At 35.1% G+C, this 23,221-nt stretch overlaps 1 protein-coding gene across 2 annotated transcripts in view; it reads left to right on the top strand.

The window, feature by feature from the left end:
• The window catches only part of ACER3 (alkaline ceramidase 3), a 105,687-nt gene that overhangs the window by 38,226 nt on the left and 44,240 nt on the right, over positions 1–23,221 (top strand). Inside the window, exons 2-3 of one of the 2 annotated variants that reach the window (XM_019649389.1) lie at positions 3,804–3,914; positions 17,106–17,158. In XM_019649389.1, coding sequence (XP_019504934.1) covers positions 3,804–3,914; positions 17,106–17,158 — 164 coding nt within the window. The remainder of the gene's footprint in view (positions 1–3,803; positions 3,915–17,105; positions 17,159–23,221) is intronic. The other variant, XM_019649390.1, reaches the window with a different exon arrangement.

Consider the following 23,221-nt stretch of genomic DNA (forward strand, 5'->3'; position numbering starts at 1 on the left):
TTGAGGAGTACCTAGCACTAGAACATGAATTTATGTTTTGTTTTGTTTTGTTTTGTTTTGTTTTAACTGTGGGTGAATCAGAGTCCCCTACAGCTTTCGTTGTCTTTGGTCAGATGAGAAGACAAACTTTTTCACGTGTAACAATTTTTCTTGAGCTGGTCCAAGCATAAGAACTTTTCCCTGACAGGACTTAATTCTTAACATGACAGGATTATGGAAGTTTCTGTATAATGTTCAATAGATCTTTCTCATATCAGAAATGATCTTTATATGCATTATTTGGTCATGTTTATTGTTCTCATCATATTTATTTAAATAATTTAATACGATTATCCCCCCCCTCCCATTTTACAGGTCAGGAAAGTAAGGCTTAACCGTAAATAAGTGGCCCAAGTTCACCCAACTAGAAAGTGGTAGTAGGTCTGAACAAAATGTTGCCTACTATAAATTGAGGAGATTAGGTTAGATGATCTCCCTGTCTTCTTCCAGCTCCGAAGTCTCTGAAGTTCTGGGATCTTTAACATTATTTGAACATCTGCATATGCAGTTAACTATTGGGCAAAATGCACTGGGGAAAGTGCTGGACTCAAACCAGTTCCTGCTTTCATCTAGCCGCAATGAAGCAGTAATGGGTCACACTTTTAGCTTCACCAGGATTTAATGCTTCTGTTTTTTTATCCTTAGCTCTGGGTGGTGGTTATACAATAGTAAATACAACTGAGCTCTAAATTGTCTACCAGTTGCCTCAGGGCTCTGAGTATTCTGTCCAAGTTGGGAGAACTGTTACGACTGTTGAGCACACTGGCTCCACCTACTGTCATGCTGAGGCAAACATTTTTCTACTGTATCCTCCATTCAGAGTTGTTTGAAATTACTCTTTTGCACATTGCCTTTTTCCCCTGACTTTCTTTTCTATACTTTTGATATTTGAGTTTCTTTTTGCTTGAAAAAGATGACTTTACCTACTTAGAAACATTGAAGTTATTGGTGTATTGTCAACCTCATCTATAATTTGTATTTAGGGGAGAATACAAAGGGATTGTGTTTGCAGTATAAAAATATCATAATTTTAAGATTTTTAAAAATCCTTTAAGCCTATATCCAAACAAGATTACCCTCTAGGAAAAAAAATACTTTCTTACTTTAATGTTTTAGTACATTATTATGTGTATGACTGAATCTCTAGTTTTTATTTCCCAAAAAAACCTGTTTTAATTGAATTTTCTGGGAGCACTCCAAACCCAATTAAACTCTTAGTAAAAGTAATTTAGCCTTTACTTTCTATCATTTATTTTATTAATATTTTAACTTTAAATTATAAATACAATATAACCACATTGTAGAAAATACAGGAAAAAAGAAGAGGGAAAATCTAAACACCCATTCTTATCGTTTTGTTGCTTGGGGAACCCTCACCAGCCATAGTTTTGCCCACATGATTGGTGAAAACATAGTGTTATAATTGTGCTAGTTATTAATCTATTACCTCTCAGCTTCAGATTCACTATTCATTGTATGCTCTGTGCAAATGGACCTGGGCCCTTTAAATGTTTCCTTTGATAGCTGGCAGGATATTAAACTTTATCAGTGGAGGGCAAGGATGGAAAATGTGATTTGTAGAACTAAACATAAATCCCTGACAATGTGAAATTACAATCCTTGACAATGTGGAAATGACTTCTAAAAATTAATAAGTAGAGGAAGGGAGGTGGGAGGAAATTTAGGAGTGTGGATTTCTTGATGTTTCACAGCAAAGATGCATTGCTATAAAAATGAAACATGTAAAGATCAGGACTCTAACTTTTTAATTGGTTTCATATTCAGTTTTACTTTCTTTTGTTAAGATGCATTTAATATTTTTTCTTTAAAAAGATTATGTCTATTATTCTATAAAACTCTACAGTGGAATATACTCAGCCATAATAAAGAATGAAATCTTGCCATTTGTGACAACATGGGTGGACCTACAGGGCATTATGCTGAGTGAAATACACATATAGTGTGGTAATTATAGCTAATAATACTGTATGACATATGTAAAAGTTGCTAAGAGAGTAGATTTTAAACGTCCTCACCACACACACACACACACACACACACACACACACACACACACAGTAATTATGAGGTCAGTTAAGTTCCAAACTTGTTGCAACGATGCTGCTAACCTTGTTTATATCACAGGGATTATTCTTTATGAATTTGTACCAACTGGACAAACATTTAACCAGGTTTACTGTTTGGAAGTGCTAAAAAGGCTGCATGAAAAAGTTAGAGGACCTGAACTTTTCGTCAACAATTCATGGCTCTTGCATCACGACAATGCACTAACTCGCACTGCACTGTCTGTGAGGGAGTTTTTAGTCATTAAACAAATAAGTGTATTGGAACACCCTTTCTACTCACCTGATCTGGTCCCCAATGACTTCTTTCTTTACCCGAAGATAAGGGAAATATTGAAAGGAAGACATTTTGATGACATTCAGGACACCAAGGGTAATACGGCCACAGCTCTGATGGCCATTCCAGAAAAAGAGTTCCAAAATTGCTTTGAAGGCACTGGCGTTGGTGCATAGCTTCTCAAGGGGAGGACTTTGAAGGTGACCATAGTGATATTCAGCAATGAGGTATATTGCACTTTTTCTAGGATGAGTTCATGAAATTGTGTGACCATTATACATTAGATCTCCAGAACTTGTTAATCATATAACTGGAAGTTTGTACCTTTTGACCAGTATTTCCCCATTTCCCCCACTCCCAGCCTCTGGTAACTACCACTCTGTTCTCTGTTTCTCTGAATTTGGCTTTTTAATAATAGATTCCACATATACTTGATATTATACAATATTTGTCTTTGTCTGACATAATTCCCTCAGGTTCATCTAAGTTGTTGCAAGATTTCCTTCTTTCTCATGGCTGAATAGTATTCCGTTTTATGTATATATAACATCTTTTTTATCCATTCATGTGTTTTAGACACTTAGTTGTTTCCATGTCTTGGCTATTGTGAATAATGCTGCAGTGAGAAGAATGTACATGTTGTTGTTAAAGGGTAGAGTGTGTTATATCCATTAACTGGTATTTGTCTTGACATCAGCTCCTATGTTAAAAATCAGTTATTTGGAATTTTTAATGTATTGTGCCTCTTTATTCTACTCAGAATCAATTTATAAAATAGTTTAGCCATTTCTTTCCCCATTTTACTACTTTTTTTGCTGTTGGAGTTTTAATTGTTCCTTTGCTATTCATGTTTGAGCTTTGTTTTTGTAAAGACAAGAACAAAGATCAGACTAAGATTCATTGCCTTTCATGTTTTCTAGAAACTAAAAACATTAGCACAAAGATGAAATTTTAAGAAGATATGCCAAATGCAAACCCTGATTTGTTGCTCTTTGATTCAACAGACAAAATTAGCCAAATCCTGTATTTTATCTTGTTATACTGTATCAATGGACCACCCTTTCAGTAAATAGCCCTGGGGTAGGCCGCTTTGTCCAACTCATTTTCTGCTGTATCTGTGAGGTTCTTTCTGAGATACTTTTCCTTTTTACATTTAGAATTTCCTTTAGTGGATGTTCAGGTTGAAAATTTTTAGTTTCAGTTGTCTGAAGGTATCTTTGTTTTACTTGAATTCTTGTAAGAAATTTTTATTGAGTACAGGTTTTTCTTTTAGAACCTTTTAAGTATCTTTCTACCGTCTTTCTGAGAAATCACTTATTTAATTTTTAAGAGCCAAGTGCATATAACTTTATTTAAAGTAGCATTGATTAACCTAATTATCTTCTCATGTTTTTCCTCTATAGGGAATACAGTGAGTAACCTGATTATGATTATACCTCCAATTTTTGGTGCAATTCAGAGTGTTAGAGATGGACTGGAAAAGCGGTACATTGCTTCTTATTTAGCACTCACAGGTATGTATAACACTTCATCTAAAAAATGATGTATTTAGGCTGTTTTTCTCATTCATTCCTAAAATTAGTTTTCTCAATTTTGTGTTATTACACAATTTAAACATATTCTGAAATTTCTGAATTAAAACTCCACAGATCTTACCAGTAAATTGAACTGTATTTTGAATAATTTTTTTTTCAAATCACAAAATATTTCAAGCATACTGAAAAGAATAGAGATAATATAACTAATATTCCCATTTATCTGATCACTGAGCTTTGTCAATCTTAGCACTTTGCAATATTTGTTTCAGATCTTACTTTTTCTTTTTTAAAGCAATGTACTACAAACTATAGATAAATTGAAGCTCCCTTTGTTTTTTTACCTGATTTTATTCCCCTTATTCTTCCAGCTCATCCTCCCAGAGTTAACCTCTATACTGAATTTGATTATCCTTTTCTCATGTTTTTGTATTTATACTACATATATATGTATTGTTAAAAGTATATATAGTATGGTGTGCATACTTTTAGGCATTTTGTAAAGAACACTGTATTGTATCTGACCTTGTGCACTTCCTCATAGTCTTCTATAATACTTTCTGTGAAGCAGGGAGTGTGTCTTAGTTACTACCTTTGTATCCCTAATATTTGGCAGTTTAGTGGTCCTCAATAAATGTTGCATAGTTGGATGAATGAATTTTACCAAAGCCCAAGATGGGAAAATCACTCCGTCATGTTCTTGCATTATCAACATAAAGAGAAAAATAGCCAAGAAAGTGGGTTCTAGTTTGTTTCTTTATGTAACTTTCTAAACTAAACACAATTTCTTTTATTTTAGCTCAAGGTAGATATTATTTACACATTGGCAGAAAGGACTTCTAATTACCACAAAACTATAATCGTTAGTGTATCATATTAGATTCTACCATAACTAGATTAGTCATTGGATATGAGAGACTTCAATTTCTGAATCTGTTTCTCTTATGTATGGTGTTTTAAGAAAGTTACTTGATTTATCTTCAAAAGAAAGACTTGTTCACAAACTTAGCCGTTTCCTTTATATCCTGGGGTGTTTTAACATAAATGTTTATAAAATACCAACAAACCACAATCAGTAATAACAATAAGAATAAAAAGGGACAGATTAAAAAGGAATGGAAATAAAACCATACTTAATCCACATTTTCCCAGCCTTACTAGGAGAAAAACAGTACCATGAACTTCAAATTGTTTTTAAATAAGAAATAAACACCAAATTCCAACAGAGCTGTATTTGATATTTTAGACTTGGGGAGGTTTTAAAAACTATTTTACATGGAAAAGAAGAAAGAGGAGTTGAAGGCCTAAGTGTGACAAAAACTGCAGTAGAAAAAGAAAGCTTCACAATAAATATAAAATTTCTGAAAGCGTTCTAGGACCTGGTAGAGTAGAGTACTGGCTAAAGTTAAAGGACTTGAAAGCATGTGAGACCTATGATGGTAGTTTGGGAAAGGTTTCACTTCTGGGAAAGGAATAAATAGGAAGGTAGAGGTGCATTTTGGAGATATGTTAGTGAAGGGAAAGAAGGAAGTTAGAGAGAGGAATTATGATCCTACTGAAGCAAAAGAACTATAAAACACATCAGACCCTTTTCCTACAAACCTCTCCCCACCCCACCCCAAGTAAATAAATGTATATGAAAAAGGACATTGAACTTCACTATTTTGACAGAAGGGGGCAGTCTTGAATTACAGTTTTTTAAGCCATCCAAATCTTTACTCTTTTTCCACAAAATGGACCCAAAAAAAAGCAGCCTATATCCATACAAAGTTACTGTAAAAAGAAAACAGAAAATGAGAATCAAAACCTTTTGGCTCATGGACATTCTTCCCCCACAACTAATTAGAAAGCAAAAAGAAACTGTAACATTATACTACTAAATGAATTAAATAGCCTAAAACAAAGAAATGAATCAAAAAATTTAAAACTAATAACAGAAATATCTCTCCATTAGAAAACATAAAATTAGAATTGATTAAACTTGGCTGGAATATAAAATCCTTAGCTTCCATTAAAAATGCTGCTCCAGAGGTGCCTTACTTTGTATGTTACTGATGAGGTCTAAAGCCAGCCTAATTTTCTTGTTCTTGTGAGTAATTTGGTCTTTCTCCCCAGAGCTTTGAGGACTTTTTCATTTTTAAAATCCAGTAGTTTTATTGGGCTACATGTCAGAGTTGACCATTCCATGTCAGTTTTATGAGGCAAAAATGGACCTCTGTATATATAGATTCTCGTCTTTCATTTCTAAAAAGTCTTCTTGAATTACAGTTTTAAATATAAGTTCTGTTTTATTATTTGGTTTTTTTCTTCAGGTATTCCAGTTATAAGTACATTAAATCTTCTTTGCCTGTCTTCCATTTCAATCACTTTGTCTTTGACCCTTTTTATTTCTTTATCTCATTTTCATTCTCTTGTTTCTCTGCCTTTCTTAAATAGCCCTTATTAAATATTCAATACATTTAATGCAGCCTAATTTCTTAGCAATAGAAAAGATGAACTAGAAAATAACGAAATTGGTTACCACAAGGGTTGTATAGAAAGAATAAAGGAGAGAGTGATACATCTCTTAGTATACCTTTATGAATTATTTCTATTTTTGGAATCATGTTACAGTTTCACATATTCAAAAAATATAATTAGAACAACCAGAACAGGTGTTGGGGAAATTAGGAGGAGGGACCCTAAAATTGAATACAAAGAAAAACAAATTGTAAAAGACATCTGATAAAGGATTGTTATCTAAAATATGGAAAGAACTCTTTGTATATAAAATATAAATGTAAAACTCAACAACAAGGAAGTAAAAACTTGATTTAAAAATGGGCCAAAAACTTTAACAGACTCCTTACCAAAGAAGATATACAGATAGCAAATCATATAAAAAGATACCCCACATCATATGTCATCAGGGAAATACAAATTAAAATAACAATGAGATTTCACTTTACATCTGTTAGAATGGCCAAAATCCAGAACACTGACACCACCAAATGCTAATGAGGAGGTGGAGCAAGAGGAACTCTTCTTGGAATGCAAAATGGTACAGCCACTTTGGAAGAGAGTTAGGCAGTTGCTTACAAAACTAAACATACTCTTAACCATATGATCCAGCAATCACACTCTTTAGGGTTTATCTAAGAGAGTTGAAAACATGTGGACACAAAAACCTGCACACATTTATATAGAAGCTTTTTTCATAACTGCCAAAAACTGGAAGCAACCAAGATGTCCTTCAGGAGGTGAATGGATAAATAAACTAGAGTACCTCCAGACAATGGGAATATTATTCAACACCAAAAAGAAGGGAGCTAGTAAGCCATGGAAATACAAGGAAGAACCTTAAATGCATATTACTAAGTGAAAGAAGCCAGTCTGAAAAGGCTACTTACTGTATGATTTCCAGTGTATGACATTCTGGAAAAGGCAAAACTATGGAGACAGTAAAAAGATCAGTGGTTGACAGGAGTTTGCAGGGCGAGAGAGAAATAAGCGGAGCACAGAGGATTTTTAGAGCAGGGAAACTATTTGGTATGATCCTATAATGGTAGACACGAGTGCTAATGATATGTCAATGTAGGGTATCAGTTGTAACAAATGTACTACTCTGCTGGGGGATGCTGATAATAGGGAGGCTGTGCATGTGGGGGACAGGGGGCGTTTGGGAAATATCTGCCTCTCCTGCTCAATTTTTTTGTGAATCTAAAACTCTAAAAAAAAAATGAAATCTTTTTTTAAAAAAACCATACTATACTGTTTATCAAATGGAGAACATAACCACACAGGAGAAAGTGAAAGTATTAATTCAATTAATTTTGGGATGGTATTTTTATTTCATATCCCTAATATGAAAACAAAAGGAAATTCAATGAAATCTTGAACCTTATTTTACTAACTTTATTTACTGTATATTTATTTATTTACTGTTTCTTGGTGGTGGTGATGGTATGAGTATAGTGATTCTGAAGTTATTTTGTATGCATTTTAGGCTTCAGTGAATGAGGAAATGTATTGATACTGTTGAGGGCTAAGGCTCTCGTATGGAAGAAAGGAAATACAAATTTGGAGGGAGGAAGGCAAGGAATAACCCTGTGGTATTGAATTGGAATTAGAGGTATCAGCATGCTTTTTTTTAAAAATAGATTTTATATGTTCTATCTTCTGAAAGGGCCTAGAAGCAATGAGTCTTAAGTAGCAATGAACTCCCCTAGAGTCAGGGCTTTGGTTTCTAAAAATCTTTCCTCACTCAAACCAACCATGTCTTGGAGAAAAATGCTAATTTCTGGGATGAGTCAGGGATAGTACAAGATGAGTCTAGAACATCTCGTCATGCCAAAAAGTATGCAAGTGCTCAAAAAATGAGGGAATCATGTTAAAATGACACAGAAGGTAGTTTGGCCAAACAGGGACAATTTGAGTTTCCAAATCAAAAATGACAGTATTGAGTTATAATACATAATATAAAAACAGAATCACAAGTTCATATCAACTAACAACAAACAAACAAATGGTGTTAGAAGGGAAAGTCTTTTTTTAAAGAGTAGAATTGCCAACTAATAAATGTAAACACAATGATAGGGTTATTTTTTAAATCCCCATTTTGCAGCTATGATAGTAATAATTGGTCCAGACAAGAGTCATCAGTTAATGCTAAAAATATTGGGTGAAAGTGTGTAGATTGGTAACCACATGATGATTACACAGCCTGAAAGTATCTCCCAGCAGATTGCTCATTAATTACAAATGGAAAATGGTAATGCAGAAATCTGGCAAATACTACCTTATTCAAGTAATCAAATTTAACATCCTTAATAATGGTATAAACTAACTGGTTCTTCCTGGAGTGATGCACTGAAAAGGCAACAACGTGGACATATTTCTGAAAAGAGCGATACCGCCTCAAGGAGAGCCTCAGGCGGTGTTTCAGAAGGGGGCCTTGTTATCCTAGGAGATGACAGCCCCATGCATGTCGCTGCCCCTCGACCTTCCAGTGGGACAAGAGGTGGAGGTGGAAGACAGTGATATTGGTGATCCTGATCTTGTGCAGGCTAATGTGTGTGTTCATGTCTTGGTTAAAAAAAAAAAAAAAAAAGTTTAAAAAGTAAAAATAAATTTAAAAAATAGAAAAAGCTTATAGAATAAGGATGTAAGGAAAGAATATTTTTGTACAGCTGTACAAACGTTAAGCTAAGTGTTATGACAAAAGAGTCAAAAGTTTTGAAAAATTAAAAAGTTTATAAAGTAAAAAAGTTACAGGATGCTAAGGTTAATTTATTAGTGAAGAAAAAAATATTTTTGTATAAATGTTTTGATGGGCAAAGTATATATGGAGCACAGCAGGCAAGAGGTTCCCCCTCCCAATTCTTTTTTAAATTGATGTATATTTCCTATTCATTAAAATGTACAAATCTTAGGTAGACAAAGTTCAGTGACATTTTACCTATGTAACCACCATCTAGATCAATATACAGAAAATTTTAATCACCCCAGGAAGTTCCCTTGTGCCCTTTCTCAGTCCATATACCACCAAAAAGATAACTATTAATACTATTCTAACTTCTATTTCCATATATTAATTTGTATGTTCTTAAACTTTATATAAATGGAATCATATTGTGTGTACTCTGGTATCTGGTTTGTTTCACTTGTAGTATTTTTGAGTATTTTTGAGTAGTTTGTAGTATTTTTGTAGTATTTTGAGTTTCATCATTGTTTATTTCAGTAGTTCATTCTTTTTTATTGATATGTAATATTCCATTGTGAATATAATACAATTCATTTGCCTATTTTCCTGTTAATGGACATTTGTGTTGTTTTCAGTTTAGGACTTTTATGAGTAAAGATTCTATGCATCTTGTATATGTCTTTTGATGGACATATGGACTCATTTCTTTTGGGTGTATGTCTAGGAGTAGATTTGCTAGGTCAGAGTATAGTCTGTATTTAAATTTGTTAGAAACTGCCAAATAATTTCCTAAAATGGTTGGGCCATTTTACACTCCTACCAGCAATACCAGAGAGTTCCATTTATTCCACATTGTGACCCATACTTGTCAGTTTTTAAAATTTTACTTATTCTGGTTTGGTTTGTAGTGGATATCGCACTGAGGTTTTAATTTGTATTTTCCAATGAGTAATGATGTTGAGCATTTGTCTTAAGTTTATTGGCCATTTGGATATCATCTTTTGTGATGTGCCTCTGTGAGTCTTCTGCCCATTTTAAAATTGGGTTGTCTGTCTTTTTCTTACTGATTTTTATATCACATTTTCTGGATATGAACTTTTTGTTAGATATTATAGTCATTGTGAATATTTTCTCCCAGTCTGTATGTTGCCGTTTTACTTTTCTTGAGAGTCTTCAGATAAGCCAAAGTTCTTTGGCAAGAATTTTAAAAGGCATTTTAGATACTGGTTCAGTAACTAATATGCTAGCCATCTATTAGTAATTGTATTGGTTTTCTATTGCTGCTGTAACAAAGTACCACAAATTAAGTGACTTAAGACAATAATTAAGATAAATTTATTATCCTACAGTTCTGTAGATTAGAAATCTGACATCAGTTTCACTGGGCTAAAATTAATGTGTTTGGAAGTCTGTGTTCCTTTCTGGAGGGTCTAGGGGAAGAGTCAATTTCCTTTTCTTTTCCAGCTCATGTGGCTGCCCACATTCCTTGACTTGTGGCCCTTTTCCTCCATCTTCAAAGTTAGTAACTTAACGTCTCTCTGTCCATTCATCCAAAGTCATATCTCCCAAAGGTTCCTGCTTTTAAGGACTCAGGTGATTAGGTTGGGCACATTGTAATAATCCAAGATAATTTCTCAATGCTGTTAATTTAATCACATTTGCATAGTCACTTTTGCCATTTAAGGTAACACAGTCACAGGTTTTGGGTTTAAAATGTAGACATCTTTGGGAGCCATTGTTCTGCCTACCACACTAATGTAGTTACTACTGTAGCCCATGAGTTGCTAAATTAATGTAGTAGCCCATCTACTAATGTTGCAGCATCCTTATTGGGAGTGGGAAGGGAGAAAGTAATCCAAAATACATTTATGAAACTAAATAGGATATCCTGTCTGCTCTCTCTCCCTCTCTCTCTCCCTCCCTCTCTCTCTCTCTCTCTCTCTCTCTCTCTCTCTCTCTCTCTTTCTTTTTCTCTCTCTCTCTGTATGTGTGTTACTTTAATAAAGTTATATAATAGATTAGTGATAAATTACAAAAGGGAGTGAGTAATCAATTCCCTTTAGGGTAGGTAGTGAACAATTAAAAAAGCTCTTTTAAAATGCCCTAAATGGCTTCCCATCAGCCTGTGGATAAAATCCAAACTTCTGAGTACAACCCTCCAAAGAACATGCTTTTTAATCACTGCATTCTACTACCTCTCTAATATGATAGTGCACTTTGTTTCTAATGTGAATGCTGACTTCACCTGGAAAGCACAATAATGCATGCCCTATAATTGTAGCTGGCGTTGTCCTGATACCACCAATAACACTAAAAATTCCACCTGAGTTCATAGATTTTAAAATAATAACACATACTGTTAATGCCTTTGATACTTTACAGTTAATATACCTGCTTCTTTTTCATCTGTTGTGGGTCCCTTTTTGCATTATGGTAAATCATGATGTAATTTAAAAGGAACTCAGCATATCTTCAGCCTCTAATTTTGTGTCATGGCAAATAAGCTAACCTGCTTCCAAATTTAATGATTCCATTCTCTACGTACATGAATTTTTTTCATAGTTTTAGTTAGGGACTAGAAAATAAAGTTTATTGATATCTATTGTATGCCGGGTACATGCTAGGTAATCCTCAAGCAACCTTTCATGATAAACATTGTTATCCTTATTTTATAGCTGAGGCAATTCAGTCTCAAAGAGATTTACATAACTTGCCAAAATTGCTAAATAATAAGTGATAGACCTGGGATTCTAGTTAAGGTCTGATTCCAAAACCCTGCACACTCTTTCCACAGTCTGGTCAGTCAAATGGATCAAAATAAATGTGTATCAGAACATATCTGTATTCTATTATAACCTTGAAAACTTTGGTAGCATGCCAAAATGTTTGAATCAAGAGGTTCCAACTCAGTGAAACTCTGTTATATGCTTGAGAGATTCTTAAAACTGTAGGAAAGTGCTGTGAATATGAACGTCTAATTAGAAGATGCAGATGGGACATTGACCTCTTTATTCCAATTCCATTACTATTTTCACTTTAGCCATGGCCATGTGAAGAAACTTGTCCCTGTTACTTGTTTTTTAGAATGCTCTGGATAATTCCTACAAATGTGAATTTTAGCTTAACTTTGATGCCTCAGTCTTTTTAAGGGAAACATCATGATGAAATGTTGGCTGAGAGTTATCTTTATATTAATTAAACATTTTATTCTCCAGGCGATTGAATCAATCAATTTACATGCAAGAGGAAGAAAAGAAAAATGCTTAGATTCCTTTTTTAAAGTATCTCCAGAATTTCTAATTTTATAATTTAAGGATCAATGAATGTTGTTTGTTTTCACACATTTCACATATGTTCCTTTTGCTTAAATAACTCAATTTTCCCGTTCTTAAACTTTTAATTTGTGCCAATTTGGATAACATTTCAGAAAATATATACCTGTTGATAAATTGTAGTGTGTCAATGGTGAAAACTGATTTACTTTCCTTTTTTTTTTTTTTTTTTAAGCTGAGCCATCCTGCCACCTGTTGGCAGTTCAGTGGCTGCTCAGCTCAGGCCAGGAATCGAACTGCTATTGCTCAGAGCTCAAACTCTTGAGTGAGCTCTTAACCAACTGAGCCACTCGGCTGACCCTGGTTTACTGTGCTTTAACCAGCCCGATGTGCCTCTTTCAATTAAACCATTTTGTCTTTAGATGAGATAACCTATTTTAAAAATCTATATTTCTTGGCAGGTTGGTCCTAAGCTGGACTATGCCTTACTAGCCTCATCTTCCACAACCCTCCCACATGTACGTTACACTTCGGCTATATCAAACTACTTGCTGTTTTTAGTACCAGATATATTTTTATATCTCTGCCTTTGACCTCCTTTGTCTGGTAAACTCACGATGTCTGTCATTCAGGATTCAGTTTAAGTGTCATTTCCCCTAGAAAGCCTTCCTTTAAGCCTTCCTGAGCTCCCTGATAGAATCAGATGACCCTTTTCTGTGCCCCCAATGAATACAATGTATATCTCTATTACTGTGCTTGATATACCATATTGTAATTATTTGTTTACTTTCTGACTTTCCCCTAATATTCTTTAGTAGTGAAGGTTGGAGAGATTGATTTAGGCAGGGGCCAGATCATGCAGGGCCTTACTGTAGGCCAGAGTATGTACATAATTTATAAATAAATATGCATTTATGGGGTTGCCAAAATTTTTTTGCTATCAAAATTGGGAGACTACTTCTATAGACTAGACATTACCCTGCCTTGTAACCAGATATATATATTTTAAAATGCAAAACAAATCATGTTAGTCCTTGTATGTATGGATATGGATATAGTCACCCATTGGTCTACACAAGATTGGTTCCAGGACCCCCCTCAGATACCAAAATCTTACAATGTTTAAGTCCCTTATATAAAATAGCATTAGTATTTGCATATAACCTGTGCACATCCTCCTGTATACTTTAAATCATCCCTAGTTTATAGGCATACCTTGGAAATATTGTGAGTTTGGTTCTAGACCACCACAATAAAGCAAATATCACAATAAAGCAAGTCACATGAATTTTTTGATTTCTCAGTGCATCATATTAAAGTTATGTTTACACTGTACTGTAGTCTAGTAAGTGCTCAATAGCATTATGTCTAAAAAAACAATGTACATACCTTATGTAAAAATAGTTTATTGCTAAAAAAAAAAGCTAATCATCATCTGAGCCTTCAGTAAGTTGTAATGTTTGCTGATAGAGGGTCTTACCTTCAATTTGTAAAGAATGCAGCATCTGTGATGGGCAGGACAGTTAAGTGCAATAAAATGAGGTATGCCTGTTCATTAATGTTCATAGCAGAACTATTTGTAATAGCCCAAATGTGGGAAAAACCTAAATGTCCTAGCCAGTTCAAGCTACCATAACAAAATACCATAGACTGGGTGGCTTGAACAACAGACATTTATTTCTCACAGTTCTGGAGGCTGGGAAGTCCAAGATTAAGGTGTTGGTCTATTTGTTTCCTGGTGAGAGCCCCCTTCTTGGCTTGCAGATGGCCACCTTGTCCCTATGTCTTTCCATGGCCTATTTTTGTTGCATACATGTGGAGAGAGACAGTGAGGTCCTGTCTCTTCCTCTTCGTATAAGGACACTAATCCTACCATGAGGGCCGCACCCTCGTAACTTCATCTAACCCTAATTACCTCCCAAAGGCCCTACCCCCAAATACAGTCACATTGGGGATTAAGGCTTCAACATATGAATTTAGGGGGACACAAACATTAAATTTATAACAGTGCCCATCAACTGGTGAATGGATAAATAAAATGTAGTACATCCATACAAAGGAATATTATTCATGAAAGGAATGGGTTATTGATACATGCTATAACATGAATGAACCTTGAAAATATTATATTAAGTGAAAGAAACCAGATAGAAAAGACCACATATTGTATGATCCATTTATATGAAAAATCTAGAACAAGCAAACCTATAGAGACAGAAAATAGATTAATGTTTGTGTAAGGCTGAGGAGAGAGTGGGGAGGTTTGAGGAGAAATAGGGAGTGACTGCTAATAGGTATAGGGTGTCTCTGAAGTGATGAAAATGTTGTAAAATGAGATAATGATGATGGTTGCACAACTTTAGGAGCATACTAAAAACAATCAAATTGTGCACTTTCAATAAATTAATTTTATAGTATGTGGATTATATTTCCATAAAGCTAATAAACTTTAGCAAACATTGGTGGTTTGCTTTAAAGTGACAAAATATAAAATATTGTGTAGAGAAAGGTGATGTTGTTCTTACATTTCTTTACATTCCCAATGGGCTGTTGAAAGGAAATAAATTGTAGTGATCTCTAAAAAAATCAGACTTTCAGTGCTATATAATAAACTCCAAGAGAACATTTGAAAAAGTTTGGATAAAAACATTCCTTAAGTGAGGCATGATTAAGCGGCCAGTCTCCCTTTCAGGATGAATAGGCATCCACTTCATTTTTATTTCTTAACTTCACAGAATATTGGATGACGTTAAATAACTCACAGAGGTTGTTTTTTCCCCCCTTCCAATAATTTATCTAGCTTTGTGCCTTCTAATTTCTTCTGTGGAAAAAAGACACCAACCATCCTACTTCCTTAGTTTTCTAGTAATACAAGTACAATAACTTTTTACTTCTCTAATCTCATTTTGAGCAGTAAAAAATATGATAATATGTATAGTGTTTTTTAAAAAAAAAAAACAAGAGTAACAAAGATTTTGAAATTTTTCTCAAGTGGCTTCATACAAATTATTTGGCAACACCTCCTTTCACCGTGTTGGTTGAGCTAACTAGTATATATCCTTCAGGCTCACTCCTCTGGCATCATTCTTGCGTTCCCTGACTTCCTCCATAAGTGCCCCTCTCATGCGCTCTTTATCATATCTACTTGTACTGGCCTCTTCTGTGTATCTATCTGTGTCCTCCATTAGACTATATGGTTCATTAAGGCCCAGGACTGGATCTTTTCTTTGTACCTCAGCATCTATAACTGACGACTTGGGCAAAGAGGAGATGCTCAGTAAATGCTTGTTGAACTGAATTTAATGAATCACAGAAGCTCAATGATCAGAGGTGATAGGGGTTGATATTTGGTCAGTTAATTTTTAAGAAGTCAAAGCATACAATTATTGAAAACAATATATACCTACATTAAAGGTTTATTTATTTATTTTTTTAAAGATTTTATTGGGGAATTGGGGGAGGAGAACAGTATTGGGGAATTGGGGAAGGGAACCAGCCAAGTTGTTCTTCAGTCTTCATTGTGAAGGGCGCCAGTTGCCATCTGGCTTCCCGTCAGCAGCTCGTGGCCTCTAAGGTCAAGGTGCTGAGTTCAGTCTTAGTTGCAGGTGGGCATAGCCACCATCCCATGCGGGAGTCAAACCAGCAGCCTTGTTGTTAAGAGCGCGCTCTCTATCCACTTGAGCCATCCGGTTGGCAGCTCAGTTCAAGGTGCCGAGTTCAGTCTTAGTTGCAGGTGGGAGTAGCCCATCATCGAACAGGCAATCTTGTTGTTACACCAGCTGAGCCATCCTGCCACCTGTTGGCAGCTCAGTGACAGCTCAGCTTGGGTGCAGCATCACTGTCCCATGTGGGAATCGAACCAGTGGCCCTGTTGCTCACAGCTTGCGTTAAGCCAACTCTTAACCAACTGAGCCACTCAGCCGGCCCTTAAAGGTTTATTTTAATTAAAACATATAATTGTATCATCTTTGACAATTATTTGATGTAGGGCATGGGCTTTGAATATGAGGTTGTAATTATAGTTTTACTTAGTGTTTCTTGGATCAAAAACAAAGAAAAAAGTTTTAAAACCCTAAAATGAAAGCAGTTTATTTAAAATAGAAGCACTTGGGAAGAACTTTGGTACACGAATTCTGTATAGAATCTTTAGATTTTTACTATTTTTCATAATCTGTAACATAACCTTACCCACACCTAATTCAATAGCTATTTTTATTAGCAATTCACTTTTATTGAGTCTGTTTTAAGCATTTAAAATAGTTTTTGTAGAAACAGCACCTCTTTTTGCAGACATAGTTCTGATAACTAAATACAGTGGCATTAACAGGTTTGGGAACAAACATAACTGGCTGACTCTTAGTAAGCATATGGTTCAGCTATTTGAATAAAAAATGCAAAGAAGTACTGAAGAGTAGCTAACCAGCTATGAACATTAAAGCTTACTATGAATACCAGGCAATATATTTCATAAAAACAATGGAGAATATTAATTAATAAATCACTTAGTGGAGGGAATTTAAGAGAACTTATACTGTACTTGTTTTTTTCTATACCAAAATTTTATTAATTCTAGAGCATATGCAGAGCCTGCTATAACCTGCCTCTAGATGTCATAAACTTTGTTCTTAAAACTCAGTGCTTTGAAATGTCTTAGTGTCACTCTGGCCACCTCCAAAGAATTTTATGTAATTGTTTGTTTGTTTGTTTTAATTTCAGTGGTAGGACTGGGATCCTGGTGCTTCCACATGACTCTGAAATATGAAATGCAGGTCAGTAATAGCAAAATTTACTAAATGCTTATTTCTCCTAATCCAGAGACACTTCAAATTTGAGAAAAGAGCACGTTGCTACAGGATGGTATCAAGATAAGAGACTGGGGAAAAAAAAAAAAAAGATGGGATTTGTAGTCTGGACTTTTTACTTCGGGCCAGAGAATCCAGATTGACTAAGTGAAGTAAAGAAGCAAGCAAATAAGTTGTCCATAGAGAAAGCAAGTGAGAGCATTATTTTGACCACCTTTGTGCAAGCATGTACAATTTTAGAGCAGGATTAAAGAGCAGAGTCCCATGGAGACATCTTAAAAAAAAAAAATCAATTCACCAAAATAACACATTCTTATTCTTAGATGCCTACATTCCCTATGTCTATTATGGCATCCATTTGAATGATCTGGTCCCTCTATCTAGCAAGGTTTTAGAGCTATGCAAGGATTTTTGTCTACTGCCCTTGTTCAAAAGAGGCCATAGACCTAGTCCTCATCTTTTGATTTTTTTCCCATCACAAACCCAGAAACTTCTAGAACAGTACTGTCCAGTAGGAATATAATGTGAGCTACATATGTAATTTAAAATTTTCTAGTAGCCACATTTAAAAAGCTAATTAAAAAGAAATAGGTGAAATTAATTTTAACAATATGTTTTATTTAGCCCAATATATCCAAAGTATTGCTTCAACATGTAACGGATATAAAAATTTATTAATGAAATGTTTCACGTCCTGAAATCAGGTATATATTTCACATGTGCAGTATATCTCAGTTTAAATTAGGTTTATTTCAAGTTCTCAGTAGCCACATAAGGCTAGTGGCTACTGTATTGGACAGTGCTATTCTGGAAGGATCTGTGTATATAACAGTCTATAAATGATTAATTGCAGCTATGTTTAATGTATAAGAATTCTTAGAATTGATTCTAATATTCAATACATATTTATGATAAGATGTCAAATGCATGCTGTGCTGTGCCAGCCATGCTTGACTTGGAGAATATGCAAATGAATAACTTACTGGCCTGACCTAATTGAGCATAGAACACACTTCTTCTCACACTTTTTGCCTGGGAGAACAGACTCATAAACAATGATACAATATGAAAATTATTTTTAAAGAAGTAAAAATAACCTATGGCAACACCATGGAGCTTAGAAGAATCTATAAATTAAAGACATTTAAACAGAATCTGAAAGAATTAGTTGAAACTTTTTAGGTAGTGAAAGGATGAAATGACATGCCAGAGTTACACTATGACATAAACAGAAACGGAATAATTACAACATGTCGTGTATCTAACAACAGTGATAAAGCTAGAACTTAAAATGTATTTGAAGAAATGGTGAGAAATGGCAAGAATGATATTCAAAATATTTAACAACTGTATGGTGAGAATACCAACAATCAGAATAGTGATACCAGTGAGCAACAGCTGAATAGTAACCCTGATAATAAGGTCTTGCATATTATCACACTAAAAATTGATTGGAATTTGTCCAGCTCTAGCAATTATTAAGTGCTTTCATGTATAGTATCTTAGATAATTACGACTCACATTTTACAAATTCCAGTACTAGAACTGAAAGAGGCTAATTGATTTGACCAAAATCACCCACAGTTTATAAATGATACATCTCATATTTATTTTTACATATATACATAATACATGTATACATACATATTTCTATACATACATACATATATACATTCATTTTCCTCCAGCTCTGTTCATGAGAGGACCTGGGAGCAGGGAACCCCAATACCAAAGAGCATACCTAATGTCTAGATCTGATTTCTAAAAATCATTCCCCAGTGAAAGGAACCACGGCTGACTCCAAGAGCTGGCAGAAAAAAGGGCAGTATGAGCCGGGAATGTGATTTTGTGCCAGAAAGAATGGAAATGCTAAAAGAATGATGGGGACATGTCAAAAGGACATGAAGTCAACTTGAAGGAATTCCCATTGGCCAAATTTGTGACAATTTGAGCTCAAAATAAATAATGATAGCAGATTATAAGTTATCAAACCCATTGAATAAAATGGGCAATCATGAGTCCATATTAAAATAATACATGATATAATAAATGAAACAATAAGTGATTTAAAATAAATGAATAAATTAAAAGTTTGATGTTCAATTTACATAGTTTCCAAGTACCTCACCACAAAATAATTATAAAGGGAAAAGCAGTAACTTTGTGGTGGAGGAGCATAGCAGACAACATCTTAATCAAGGAATCACAATGAATATCTTCAGTAATGGGACAAATCAAAATTATATGCTACCTGATAGGATACAGTGGCAAGAACATAGCATCACTTCTCTGGTATTCTTGCCAAAGATGCATTATCTGAATCTATTAGTGTGGAAACATCAGGCAAAGTCAAATTAAGTAACATTCTATAAAACACCTGGCAGGTAGTCTTCAGAAGACTGAGGAACTGTTCAAGATTGAAAGAGAGTGAAAAAGAACAAAAAAACAAAATAAAAAACCAAATAGAAGGGAAAAGAAAGAGAGTAAAAAGACATTACAACTAAATACAATGTGTGATTCTGGACTGGGTCATGTGTGTTTGTGTGTGTTTATGATATTATTGAGACACTTCGAAAAACTTGAATGGGGTCTGAGGATTACATGGTAGTAATAAATCAATGTTAATTTCCTGATTTTTGTTGGTAATATTATAGGTATATAGGTGAATATGTTTTTTTAAAGATATAATTTACATACCGTAAAATTCACCCTTTTAAAGTATACCACTATCTAATTACAGAGCATTTCATCACACCAAAAAGAAACCCTATGCCCATTAGCTGTCACTCACTCCCTGTTAACTCCCTCCACCTAGCCCCTGACAACCACTAATCTACTCTATCTCTCTATGGATTTGCCTGTTCTGGACATTTCATAACAATGGATCACACAATATGTGACCTTTTGTGTCTGGCTTCTTGCATTTAAGCCAAATAATATTCTATTGTATGAATATACCACATTTTGTTTATCCATTTATTAATTAATGGACATTTCAGTTGTTTCTACCTTTTGGCTTTTATGCATAATGCTGCTATGAACATTCATGTATATGTTTTTATAGATGTATATTTTAGTTCTCTTGGGTATATACTTAGCAGTGGGATTGCTAGGTCATATGGTAACTCTATGCTTAACCTTTTGAAGGAGATGCCACACTGTTTTTCAAAGTGACTGTACCATTTTACATTCCTGCCAGCAATTTTTCTGTATCCTTGTCAATACTTGTTATTGTCTGTTTTTTTATTACATTCATCCTAGTGGGTGTGAAGTGGTATCTCATTATGGATTTGATTTGCATTTCCCTAATGACTAATAATGTTGAGCATCTTTTCATGTGCTTATTGGCCATTTGTATGTGTTCTTAAGAGAAATATCTATTCAGATTCTTTGCCCATTTTTTAATTGAATTATTTGCCTTTTTATCATTGAGTTCTTAATAAGTTCTGGATACTATACCCTTACCAAATATATGGTTTGTGAATATTTTATTCCATTCTGTGAGTTTTTTCACTTTCTTTCTTAATATCCTTTGAACAAAAAAAGTTTTTTATTTTGCTGAAGTCCATTTTATCTATTTATATGTCCCATATATGAAGAAACAACTGGCTGAATGTGCTGAGGCAAGATGTCTGGCAAGACTAGGCATCTAAGGGAAGGAGGTATACGCTCCCCTTCTGTGCACTGATCAGATTGTGATGAGAGTATTGCATTTGGCCCTGAGGACTGACCTGGCAGGTGTTCAAATGAGAGACACCAGAGTGGTGAAAGAACTAAAAATCTAGCCTGAGGGGAAGGAACAGGAATACAGTCTTAAGCTGCTTAATGATGGGGATATCTGAAAAATGCATCATTAGATCCTTTCACTGTGTGAACATTGCAGTGTACTTACACAAACCTAGATGGTGTAGCCTACTACTGTAATTGTATGTGCTATACTTTTATACGAATGGCAGTGCGATAGGTTTGTTTACAACAGCATCACTCACAAACACATGAGGAATGTATGCACTAAAACATTACAACAGCCACAACAGCACTAGGTGGTAGGAATTTTTCAGCTCCATTATAATCTTATGGGACCATCATCTCATATGCTATCCATGGTTGATGGAAATGTTGTTATGCAATGCATGATTGTATTTAGCCTGAAGAAGAGAAGATATGATCCATTACCCCCACTCAGCTGTATACACCAGACTCTCTCTCTACTCCATGCATTTGTTCATGCCTGGCCCTATCACATTTCCTTCTCTCCCATGTACAATTCCTGTTCATCCTTTAAGTCTCAGGCAAAGTGGCAGCTCCTCCAGGAAGCCTTCTATGGATGGCTTCAGGGTGGGATATGTACCCCTTATATGTTCTTCCATAAAACTCCGTGTATCTCTATTACTGCCTTTATCAAGTGTTATTTTGTAAATATATTTATATGTCTGACTTTTCTATAAGAATATGAGTTACCTGAGAGCAGGAACTGTCTCTGGTTGACCTTGGTGTATCCCCTATTTATATCACAGTTCTGGCACATATGTTTTATGAATCAGTGTTTTAAGGGTTGATATACTGAAGAGGATTAGGTTCATTTTATGTGGTCCTGGTGGGATTAAAGACAAAGAGACTTCTTGCTTAACATAGGGAAGAATTTTCTGAGCCAGTAGAAGGTTAGAGCTGCCTTGGGAGATCCATCTTGAGTCGTCTGACCTTGGAGGTACCCAAGCATAGCCTGGAAAAACACTTTGATTAGTTCAAAAATGTTTACTTGGTACCTGGGAAACAGGTATGCATAGGTAAAGATAATACTGCTCTTCCCTCAAGGAGTCTATATGGTCTAGGAGTGAACATAACATGCTAGTGAATGCAATGATAGAAGGTTATACAGGGTGCTATGGAAATGGAAAGAGAAATTAATTACTTAAGGAAGAAGGTCAGAGAAGGGGTTTCACGTAGATGACTCAGACACATGTTTGAATTGCATTGCCCAAGACAATAGGAATTTGCCAGGCTAGCTGGAACCCTAATTGTGAGAGTATATCTGGCATCTCAGGGCACTGCAAGTAGTGCATGATGGTTGTAGTCTTGGAATAGGAGTGTGTGGTGATGATGGTGATAGTGCTACCAGTAATGATAGCTTACTTTGTTAAATTATTGAGTACCTGCTCTGGGGCAGGCATTGGAGTACACCGCAGGAGATGGGGTTTGGGAAACTAACTAGAGGCCAGATCTAAGCCTCTTGGACTTTGTCCCTTGTGAACCATTAACAGATTCTGAGCAGAGGTGGGACACACTTTGATTTGCATATAAACTTAATTGTTGGCAAGGTTCTTAGCAAGATAACCAGCATTTGGATGAGCAAGATGGCCCTTCATCCTAAGATCTTTGATTGTATGCTTTATCAATACTATAATACTACTTTATCAACTTCATGGGAAAATTATACAAATGCCATATTTTCTTCCCCTTTTGGACTACAAAGTTGTGGTTTTATGTTCTGTCTTTGTGGGCAGAAATGACATATCTATTTTCCCAGTGAGTGAGGGGGAAGGAAGAATCATCATATTGAAGGACTTGTGTAAACAGCTTCTTCATCTCTTTAATGTAAACATAAATATTCCTTGCCGGCTCCCTGCCTTGTCTCCTTTCAGGATAAATTTGTCTCCGCTATGTTAGGCCATTATTTGTTATGCACATCCGCTGAAGCAAATTAAGATATGGCAGTGCTGCCTGTTACGTAACTCCAGGATCCACTAGTGAGCCATTCCACCAGCCTGAACTTAGCTTTTTGTAGCTGTAGAGATATTCGAGGCCCAGCTCTGCCTAAAGGGAGCTCAAGCGAAAATTGGCAGTTCAGTCTTAAGAATGATTTGGAGCTTGGATGGTATTTTCTTCAGATTTATTATTCCTAGATGGCTATTTGGTCTCCAGTTCTGATTCTACCCCTTTACTGGCTCTTTAAGATATGCCACTTAATCTTGCTGAGCCTTAGTTTTCTCATCTATCTAATGTGTTTAACAATATCTGTAAGAGTATTAT

The sequence above is a fragment of the Hipposideros armiger genome, unplaced genomic scaffold, assembly GCF_001890085.2.
Source record: "Hipposideros armiger isolate ML-2016 unplaced genomic scaffold, ASM189008v1 scaffold_132, whole genome shotgun sequence".
Lineage (NCBI taxonomy): Eukaryota > Metazoa > Chordata > Mammalia > Chiroptera > Hipposideridae > Hipposideros > Hipposideros armiger.